The 11,579-nt window shown below is 34.9% G+C and overlaps 1 protein-coding gene across 1 annotated transcript in view; it reads left to right on the forward strand.

Annotated features, from left to right (window-relative positions):
- Positions 1 to 10,397, forward strand: part of DCTN4-p62 (dynactin subunit 4) — a 10,832-nt gene extending 435 nt beyond the window's left edge. Inside the window, exons 2-9 of the mRNA XM_027357698.2 lie at positions 4,334 to 4,404; positions 4,612 to 4,790; positions 5,154 to 5,371; positions 5,529 to 5,631; positions 6,027 to 6,210; positions 7,081 to 7,238; positions 8,068 to 8,263; positions 8,954 to 10,397. Of these exons, the coding sequence (XP_027213499.1) occupies positions 4,334 to 4,404; positions 4,612 to 4,790; positions 5,154 to 5,371; positions 5,529 to 5,631; positions 6,027 to 6,210; positions 7,081 to 7,238; positions 8,068 to 8,263; positions 8,954 to 9,146 (1,302 nt within the window). The 3' untranslated portion in view covers positions 9,147 to 10,397. The remainder of the gene's footprint in view (positions 1 to 4,333; positions 4,405 to 4,611; positions 4,791 to 5,153; positions 5,372 to 5,528; positions 5,632 to 6,026; positions 6,211 to 7,080; positions 7,239 to 8,067; positions 8,264 to 8,953) is intronic.
- Positions 10,398 to 11,579: the final 1,182 nt, after the last annotated feature.

Raw genomic sequence — 11,579 nt, forward strand, 5'->3', positions numbered from 1 at the left:
CTTCAGGTAGTTAATGGTGAACTTAACTAGTCACTATGTAAATTTCGATGACAAGAGGAAAGACAGGTAAACTTCACATGATTTTACATTTAAATATAGTCAGTGGAAGCTGCTTGAGAAGGACCAAAAAGCTGTGAACGTTCACTATATAATCTATTGCTTCGTTTGGAATTCCTTGTCTTGCTCAGGCAAGGTGTCTGGACCTACAGGACAATGAAGATATGTTATGGACCCTTCAATGCCTTCAACGGCCATAATGCTCAAGAGTAGACTTTCATTGCACTGTTTTCCCAATGTCTTTATTGTACACACACTATATATTTTGAAACTACTCAGATGTGTTGATAACTTATCGGCATCTGATATTAATTGTTACTGATAACGATGCATACTCCAAAGACTAAGTCTCAAAACCAGAGTATAATGCGAACCCTAAAACCCAACCTAACCTTTCGTACCTTATAAATTTTTCCTGTACTTACCTTGGTATAAGTGACTGAGAGCAATGCATGCAGATAAAGGGATATGGATACTGCCATGCTGCAGAGTGTTTGAATAGAGTAAGAAACAATGGTAAATTTACAGCAGATAATCATCTGGGTTACAGTATAAAAAGTGTATGTAATATTTATCGTGATACAAACTAAGACACTTTTCATCAATGGCATAAGGTGCGCAAATCGAAAATAAAGAGAGAGAGGAGATTGACTCTTCTTTTTCTAAGTCACTTGCCTTGTTTATACATCACAAAAGCTTACAGTATTATGACCGCTTAACTCATTCATTCTTTCAATTAGTCCATGTATTACATGGTTTACAACACAATTCTTTTGTAAAGTTCAATGTTTGGTTTTCCTAATTCATGTATTTGATGCATTCCTTTATTTGTAGTAAACTTTTTTTTGCATGTTTTGATAGTTTATGGTATTCATTACAAAAACCTAATGTGCATTTGAGCTTTCCACTGGGACTTTCAAGACCTTTGACTGCAATTCCTTGATAAAACACCAGTAAGGAATATTCATTGTTGCATCGATTATGGGTAATTTTTAAAACAATATAGTTGCTCGCCAGAAGAAATAGACCTTAGTAACTATTACAGCTTGATATATGAACCCATAAAGTGCCCTAAATTGCTGGAAAAGTGATTAGACATCAATCGATCCAGAAAAGAGACAGGCGAAGAAAAGTTTGGTGTCTCGAGATATAAAGATGTTTGGTTTATTCTTTAAGTTATGTATGCAGCTCTGTCTTACCGAGGTGAAAAGAATGTTTCCCGTGGGGCTCTGTCCCCATCAACCCTCTCCTCGGGCAGTGCCCGAAAGGCATGCTTAGTCACGGCAACTTAGATTGTTGAATAGAGGTTGTGACATGAAATTAGGTTGCTTTATTGGTCAGGATATATTGGGTGATGTGAATTCCTGTTGAATTTACCGGAAGGTGGTTGAATTCCTGTAGAGTTTTTTGTTGTTGGTGTGTCGGTCTGTAGACTTTCAAAGATGGTGGACATCTGTAGAGTTTCATTAGTTGATTTATTTTTTTTTTTTCTTAGCTGGTTTACCCCTTAATTTCCCTGATATACTTCATGCCCACCCTTGCTATCAGGACTTAAGACATCAAGATTGTCAGCTGTGATTGCTTTAGAAATAATTATCAGATTCGTTCTTATCACACGAGAATAAATCTGATGATATGAATATTGTCTGGGAAGTCCTGATTGTTATAAACCGTAAAATAATAAAAATAACATAGGTACAGCAGCAGCAGCCTCATATTCACCACTAAATGACGAACATGTCTGCAGCATATCACTGTTCAGAGACTAAAGCCTCCAAGACCCTTGCTGCCCAGAATGCAACCAACTTGAAAGTAAACATTCACTCTATTATCATACAGATATCTTTATTTTGCACACTGCATAGATTTTGTAACTCCTTTGATGCATATTCAACTTGCTTGCAACTAACAAACACAAAAATATCCTTTGATAACATCAATAAAGGATTTAATTATCATTGTTTACATGCAAATGCTATTGTCATGTCATCTCATCCTGCTCGCCCAGGATGAGATGAACGAGATGGACAACTTGTCCAGGACGAGAAAGTTGAGGTTCCATATAGTCAAAGCATCTTGTCTATCTTGTCTAGATGAGCAGGATGAGGAGTTCTGAACACAACATAAATCCACAACACCCTCATACAGCCAGAATTCTTAATGTCCTTTTTCTATGAGTTGGCAAGTAGTACTAACAAAGGTGGGGTACAGGGAGCGTGCCCCCCTGTCTTGGGAATAAATAGAAGGTAGGAAAGGTTAGGTTGGGTTTTTGGGTTTGCATGTTACCCAGGTTTTGGGACTTAGTTTCTGGAAGGTGCATTGCTCTTGGTAACAATCAACCTTCCTTTATTAGCTCTGTGCCAACTTATAGAAAATGGACATTAAGAACTTTGGTTGTGTGAGGTTGTTGTGGACTTAGTCTCTGAGCAGTGATATGCAGCGAATATTTTCTGCTGCAGCTATACCTAGTGGTGATATGCAGCGAATATTTTCTGTTTATTGCTCTATTGCTTGTGCTTAATAAGATGGTGACTATAACTTTTTGTCCTCTACTTGAATGTCATTACCCTAGTTGAGTGTCCATACTGTCAAGATTAACCAAGAAGACTTCTGCATGGAACACAGTACTTTCATAGATATCCATGTATCATTAATTTGGTAAATAATTTGGTAGAAGATACTAATTAACCATTTGTGGATTCCTTCATAAAACATTTTTGTATTGAGGGTGTACTATCTAAGTCTGCTGGAAAGTTGCAGTGACCTGTGAAGACCTACTGTCTAATTCTAATGTCTAACTTAATGCTAAAGCATAGTGATAGCCACAGCCTCCACACTTCACAGTTTTGCTGTTCAGTCGATGTAGCTGTGTTTAACTGTAGGTCCAGTTGCCAAGACAGGCAACAACCACTAATGTTTGTGCTAGGTAGCCCAGTCCTTGGCAATCATTAATGTATTAAATCCTAGGGTTAATCTTTACAGTATGGATGCACTAAGCTTAGGGAAAATAAAGATGATATTCTTTTCAAGGACAAAAAGTTGTAGTCTTGTGCTTTAAGAAATAATCTGCAGACACAAATGGTAATGCAACAAAAAAAAAAAAGTTTTTGGGAAGTGCCACTCATACTCTAAATCCACTCGTTTCTCCAGAGCTTCAGTGAAGACTGTTTGTGTGGGGTGTTGGGAGGCAGAGCCCCTATCAACAATACCCATGGGCAACCCAGTAATGGCAATTTAGAGTGTTGAAGTTGAATAAGATTTCTGAAGTAGAGTATACTGTAAATAATTACCAATTCCAGAAATGATAAATATATGAATGTAACAGATATTTGTTTAACTCTTGTTTTCTGACCAGAAAGCATAGTATTCAGAGCATCACCAAAGATAAAACATTTGGCAGCAAATTGTGGAGTGACCAAGCTCAGTTATCATCAGTTGTTATAGTGTTGGAAATAATTAGACACAAATTTGTTTTTGATATTGGTATCCATAGTCTTCTGTATGCTATGCATCATATTGTGCACAGACTTGCTAGAGGCCACTGTTTAATAACTAGTCCCCCTGGGCTGGGCAAAAGAGAATACCCCTGGATACCTAGGGTTAACCATAGCTATTGTGATTGTACTTTAGTATTCTATTAATGTACAGCTTGTACTGATTCCGTTGTTGACATTAATTTACAAGATCTACAAGCTCTTTCTTGAATATATTTTATGTAGTAAGCCCTTACCAGAACATCAACTAGTTTAGAAGCTATGCTTATTGATGCAAGTCCATTATTGGATGTCCAAGTCTCTTCTTAACTTTAACTTCCTGAAACTTCCAGTATGAAATGTGCTGTGGTATAGGATGAAAGCTACACAATGTGAAGTCCAATCAGATAATGGTGTAGTATCAAACTATCACAATGGCCTCTACAGTCAGTGCTCTAGGAGAGGACAACAAACCTCCTCATATATTTTGGCAAGATAGAGAGCTTGGTTGTTATTCTATATTTGATTATAAATTTACTTTTGCCAAAGTATTTGTGGTGGTTTATTGGCCATTACTAGAGTGTTACTTGTGATGGACACTTGGTAGAGTTTGGGATATTTGCTTTTATTTAGGGTATCTATAGGCCCCTCCTATATATAGTCATCATATATTTACATTTGGATGAATGTTATATTTTTTTATAAAGGTTTGTAAATGTTATGGAAATATCAAAAATATGAGAAAGCTTATATAGCATTGATATTGGAACAGCTTGTACTGATATTTTATTTTCTGAATTCAGGTGGACACACTTTTCTGCCCAAACTGCTTGGAGAATATGCCTTCAACTGAAGCACGGCTCAAGAAGAATAGGTACAGTAGCCTTGTGTTTGAGTTCTAAAGTTAATATAGAATTGAGAATGAAGGAGGGTTCTAAAATGATGAAAATAATGCATAGGACCATATATAGATAGGAAAAAAATTATTTGCGGGTGTATATATATAAGACAGCTTTTTCTTCTATTAATTTCTTAAACTTTTTGTATACATTTTAGAATATATATATTTTTTCTGTTTTAGGTGTGCCAATTGCTTTGATTGCCCAAGCTGTTGCCACACCCTTTCAACACGGGCAACTAGTATTCAGGCTCCTTCACCAGAGGACCCAAGCAAAACTGTTGCTAGGAAGGTCTACTATTTGGCTTGCACCAGCTGCAGGTGGACCTCGAGAGATGTAGGACTGAAGGATCAAACTGTGGGTTAGTTGGTTTATACTTTTTGTTATCATTGATTTATTAGTAGTTCAATTTAATGATGTTTGTTATTTTTGTTTAACAAAAGTTTGTGAATTATGTATTTCTTTTGCAGAAATGTTTCTTATCATTAGGAAAGCCTTCCCTTCATTCTTTCCTTACATTTACAAATGTAAATTTCTAAGATTTTCTAAAAATAATTTTATTTATATTTTTTTCTGACAAGATTTAATAAGTAGAAAAAATGTTTATCATGAATGATAAAATATTATGCATTATCATATATTAGAGAAATTACTACTTTTTTATTCAATTTGTTTTTTTATTAGTTACTGGAGACAGTCAACAAAGTTTACTGATATTTTTTAGCCACTGGTGGTTGGGCTGAACAAGACAATGAACATTATAAGGAGCTGCAGACCTTGTTGGAACATTATCGTTCCTTGGCACAACGTGAGAAGCTGGAGAAAGAACGCAAGAGGTTCTCACACCGCAAGTCATCTTATTTCAGTATGACGGACAAATACAGCCTTCCCTCCCTGATTGGAAGGAAGTCACTTTCACCCCTGTCTCCTTACTCTCCTAAAGTTAGTTTGTGCTTGGTGAATGCACTGAGGATAAATGTAAATTTCAACTGTAGCTGAAAATATAGCATGTGAAGAGACTCAGACATGTAGGCTTGTAAATCCCTTGTGATAGTTAATTTTGTTAAAATATTTGTATTCATTGCATAAATCCAAATAGGGTGATGGCAGCCAGACTTCAGAGTTGACTCCTTCAGAAGCTGTTGAAGAAGTAGAGGGACTTCCTGCTGACATCTTTACTGAAGAAGTGAACCTTTCATCAAGTGAGTAATGTAGGACGAGGAATACCTCTTCATTTATAGTACACGTCCCACAGTGAGGTACACACTGTGAATAGTCCTCTTTATGAAAATGTCAAAATGAGAGTGAAAAAAGAAGTGGCAGATTGACTGAAAAATAGATGAGGGATTTAGCATTATTTGAAGGCTATATTGATGCATATAGGTGGTTTTCAGCTAAAGGAGTTCCATACTAGCTAAAATATGATTTTGAGCCTTTTAACTCCTTAGGCTTGAAAAGATTCCCTTAACCTTTTGTAATGTGGTTTTCTCAGCAAATTGAATTAAAGGATTGATTATGAAATAAAAAAGTTGTATATTATTATGGTGTCGTATTGTAGTTAAATTATTGTATTTGATTCAGTCCTTTGTTTTTACAGTTACTTCAATGGAGCAAAGAATGGCATCTCCTGAATGGCAGCCAGAGAAAAGTAGTGATCTATATCCTCTTCACAAACACATTTTGGTGAAACGTTCCCTTCGATGTCGTCATTGTGAACATAACCTATCCAAACCAGAGTATAATCCCTCATCTGTTAAGTTCAAGATTCAGCTTGGGGCTTTGTAAGTAGGACAGAACTGTTTTTACTTATTGTGGTTAGAGCACCCTTTCAGTTTTGTTTATTTAAGAGAAGAATGTTGAACAGATTGAATACTTCATGATATTCACTTTTAGTAGAGCACTCACCATCTTGTCATTCTGAATGTTTTTTTTAAATTTTAGATCTTACTATTTTAAAGCGCTTCATATTTAGATTCATGATATTCCTTTATTCAGTTGTAATACAGCAGTCACTTCCACAAAACCAGAGAAGATTTTTTATACTTTTTATCGGTTTAGTATTTTTCTGTAAAGTATCATTTAACAGAGAAATTACCCTAGTTGAACTTACTCCTGGTAAAAAAAAAAAAAAAAAAAAAAATAATTGATGTTAATTTGATTGTCCTGAAACTTTGAATAAAATTATCCCACCTCCCCATCCCAGTCATTTTATAATTTTTGTTATTGATACAAAATGACAACCAAGGCTCAAAATACTCTGATTGTGGCATTAACTACTAACAGTGACTTCTTGAGGACTGTACACTACACTATCAAGATATGTATACAGTGTCTTTGGACTGAGGGTTTAAAAGGCTTATTTTCCAGGAATTGCCTAAGATATTTGGAAATCAAGCTTTCCTCTCTCATTCTGATAGTTCCAGATTTAGAAATTATTACCATTACCCATTTAATCATTAGTATCATAATGAAAAATGCTAAGTGAATGTGTTTACTTTTTCCCTATGTTTGTGTTTGCAAATTAATTTCTTACAGATGTAGCTATAGTTGAGATAAATGACTCTAAAGTAGTATTGACCATGTAGAAAATATATAATAAATCGTGAATTTTAATGACATGATTTTTTCAAGAGGCCATTATAATTTTACAGTTACCATGTTCCCGAAGTAAGGATGGTGCAACAAGCAGATCTCAAATGGGGTGTTGAGACATCTGTACAGATCTCGCTGTGTAATCCAACTCCTCATGATATGACTCTAGCTTTCCTCCCATTTGTCCCTGAGGCACATATTGCTGCACAGCAGAAAGGTAATTGACAATTTGTATTTATAGTAGAACACTTAAAGGTGTCATGTATTTGACTGACCAGATTTGAAAAGGTAGTTGAAAAAATCTCTCCCCAAACACCCTCAATTATTGACTGGTTATTCAGTGATTTTCAACATGCCACTTACTCCTGGGACCATATCACAGACTAGACATAGGTATATATATTGAATTATTTTACCTTAAAATCTGTGCTGACTTCACACATTAGTTTACTATTTGAGGACTGAAGCTAGGAAATTGTTTATAAGTACATGGAATTGGACTTAAGCAAAGTGAGGCAATAGACATGCTCATAAGAATAGATGAAAAGGAGTTTAGGACAACATTGTTGTTTCACGGATGCCTTTACCCCCATTATCAAAGTTAGGCTTGGAAGTGAAGTGATATTATTAAAAAAAAGGTGAGGAGCATGAGGTAAATAGAGTGAGGTTAGGCTCTACCTGCTGATTGGCTGAGTGTCATGTTATTTTGAACTAATTTGCCTTTGCTGCATAGAGTTTGTTACTTTTACCGTTTCAACCACTTCCTTGTCATTTGTTGGGAAAAAATACCTTAATGACACCACTACCTGTAATGTAAATCAGAACTGACATGGTGACTTACTACACTTTGGCAGGGAGCCCCAAAATGTGATGGAATGTCCCAAAATTGTTTTTCCCCAAAGTTCTTTGTAAAACAATGGTGATTCTTGCAGGCAAGTGCATCTTACAAGCTAGTGGATATGTTAGATCATGGAATATTTCATAAGGAAAGGAGATGGAAAAAATACCAAGTTTACCTTGATGATTTTAATTACTTGCTGTTTCAGGTGAGGAACTTGGAGAAGGAGGCAGCCTTAACACAAGCAGCCTAGTCCGAGTAGTGGATATTCCAGTGGAAAAGACTGATCTAACTCCAACAGCAGATGTTGCATTACCACAGGGACAACTTATTCTTACTGCTCGTGATGATACGGCCGAATATGATGACCAGGATGCAAATAGCAGCTTCAATGATGATCCTCAGTATGTATACATTATTATGTTGTTACTGTATGGATGAATCTGCAAGGGTTTCATATTGCCATGTATTTGCTTTGGAATTAGTGAACTGAGTAGATGTATTTCTTCACTTTCACAGACAGGCTAATTTCATCTTAATTTTTATATAATTAGTATATTTTTGGCCTTTCATTTTAATATGTAGATTGCATTTTTGCTTTGTCTTATTTTTTTTATGGTAAGTATATTCAGTAGTTTCTAAGGAAGATGTTTGAAGAGTATATGGTTATTTTGTAGATGTTTAAATAGGCCATTAAGGATAGATAAAAATTATTAGTAGAGGGTTTTTGAAAGGAAGTAGTCAGATCTGGGAGTGCAAATATAATGATGGATGAAAGTGTTCAAAAAGTAAGAAGAAAATGAATTGATTAGTAATATGGATTATCTTACCACTGGTTGTGTAGCAGGTAACAGTGTCTGAATGATTGATCTTTGTGAGATTTAAGTAGCTCAGGTTTATCATGAGATGTGCTGAATTATATGTATATGAAATACCATTTTAATATTTTCTGGAGAATAATATATTCAATAGATTGTGAAGCCTTTACCTTTACCCGGCTGTTTTTTATATAGTTAATATTGTTTTACAGCCTACTGGATATTAGTAGTATTATTTTGAGTATCAAATAATTAATATCAAAATTTTCTTTACAGAGTGGTTGCTTGGAGACGAGCAAATAAAGTTGGTGTTAATCTTCTTGTTACTCCCCAATCTGGTGCTAAAAGGGCCATTGTTGGCTTTGTGCTTCGTTATGAATACACCAACACTGTAGCAACTGCAACAGAATCACGAACTGTCACATTGAACATTCCTGTTATGGTAGATGTTGGGCCAGTGTCAGAATAGACTTTACTGTATAGTAGCATTATATCTATGGATTATAAAAAGGCCTTTGGCTTTGGTATCTTGTCATTATTGTTGCTGTATGTAAGGTAAATGCTTCAGTGCTTATACGAAATTCACATATAACAAATCTGCGGAAGCTGTTTAGACACAAGCAGTTACTCTTTGTTTATCATACAGACCTACCTATGTGAAATAAATTAGAAGAGAGTGACATACAGTGTCCTATGGCCTTTTAGTCTGTAACTTAGCATATCCATATTTTTTGTTTTTTCCTTTTGCACAGTGATTCTATAGAGCATTATTTTTTTCTGAACTTGTAATTGGCTTGATTTGATAATGATAAATAAAAATGAATGCACTCGGATTATGTGTTCTTACTAAAAGATATATGCAAGTTTTGGAGGTAAAAGGAATTGCTTATATTGCAACAACTAGGAGTATTTCAGGCAGAAACAGTGAACACTATACATATTTGTTTAAGCAAATAATTCTGTCTGATATACTCTCATGATTATACTAAACTCTCACTGGGCACTATCACAGAATCAAGTTGTCTGCTTTGTGCCTTATTTCTAATTTATTATTCTTATTTATTATTACTGTCCACAAACATCCCAAGAAAAATTATTTGTGGCCACTTGGTGTGCCTTAGAGTAATGAAGAAAATGCTGATGTCTGGGTGCATAAGGTTATGATGATAAGCATAATTGAAATGAAGGCAATACCTTTTCTTCACAGAAAATTTCTACATGCCAATTAAATAATGTGAGTGAAGCCGAAGCACAAGACAGAGAGTTCTCAAGTTAGCTTAATTTGTTTTTATGCTTTTAATTTATCACATCTAGTATATCAATAGTCTTGTTCTGCACAGCCAAAATAAAACCATAGCATTTACCTCAAATTAATTACTTGCTGATGTGAAATTCTTTCACCAGGTGTTTTTTTTTTTCTTTTTTTTTCTTTTTTTTTAATAAAAATTGGTAATAGTTATTTCATTGTGTACAAGGATAATAATATGTACTTTCATTTGCTTCAGTTTTTACTTGTGGTTTATATAAGAAATTGTATTTAAGCTGTATATTAGAAGTATTTATTTCTTTTTATACAAATTGATGAAACTAAACATACTAAATTGTAGGTATTTCTTGGGCAGCTTTAATGGAGTAGTTTCCAAATATTTTGATTGCAGATATTTGTTTGCAATCAGCTACCACATGTATCTCTTATGATATAATAAACAAAATAAAAAGTTGTTGATTTTTTTTCAATCAAAGTAACAAGTTATGTACTTTTTTCTGATATATTGAAGGTTTAGTTAAATTTTGTTGTTAACCATGTGGTGCCCGGTACATACATTATCCACTGTAGTTACATTCTGTGAATTTTGTTACATCAAGAAACTTTCGGAAGTGTGTAGTCACAAAGGAGTCATTTAGTAAGCATACTTGACCACCCAAAATTATGATTTTCAGAATAGGAAAAATGGTTACTGCTTTGTACTAAATTTATATATTTAGAATGATTAAAAGGTAGAGCATTCTTTATAAAAGAAAGAAAGTAAGAAGAAAGGTATCATTGATTTTGTTGGCATAAAATAGAATTTAAAAAAATATTGATTGTTAAATTAACATTTATGCGAAAACAACCCACTTTTTACCTGAAAAATGCCTTTGCATTTTCTCATTTAATCTAAAAAGTTTTTTTTTTTTTAAATTTTAACTCCATTTTCTCTTACATTACAAAGTGATAGTCCTCATTCAGTTATCATCAAATATAAAATAAGTAGGAAATTTGGTAGAACAAACAAAGATGAAAACTAATGTTTCAGCATCCATAGTAAAGTTTACACCTACTGGGGTGTGTATGGATGCAAACTAATCATAAGTCTGCTATCCATCAAAAGGTAATCTTTGGACATCTAAAACCTCTTTAGAACAAGTATGTATGCTTCTTTTTTTTTACGAGCGCGCAAAAAGGAGTGGGGCTTGGGAGCGCCACCGGGGACATTCCTTCACAGAAGGCAATCGCAATGCCAATGCTAAACCCTCCAAAGCGACCATTTTTGCAGTGCATTTCACATGTCTGTATAGGTCGGAGGCTCTGGTGATACTACCCGGCTCCATAGTGGACAGGTCCATCACTGGGAAAATAAAATTAAAGAGCGCACAAAAAAGGAGCGGGGGTTGGGAGCGCCACCGGGGACATTCCGTACAACAGAAGGCAATCGCAATGCTAATTTTTGAAGTGCCTTTCTCTGTCGGAGGCTCTGGTGATATTACCCAGCTCCATAGCAGACAAGTCCATCATTGGAAAAATTGATCATTTCACTCAGGTAAAATAGTGAGCAAAACTTTGTCTACAATTGAGGTCTGGTACTTTTCAAGGACTTTCTGCTGAAGACCCATGTTGGCAAGAATGAAATTGAGAAACAAA

This window comes from Penaeus vannamei, chromosome 6, assembly GCF_042767895.1.
Source record: "Penaeus vannamei isolate JL-2024 chromosome 6, ASM4276789v1, whole genome shotgun sequence".
NCBI lineage: Eukaryota > Metazoa > Arthropoda > Malacostraca > Decapoda > Penaeidae > Penaeus > Penaeus vannamei.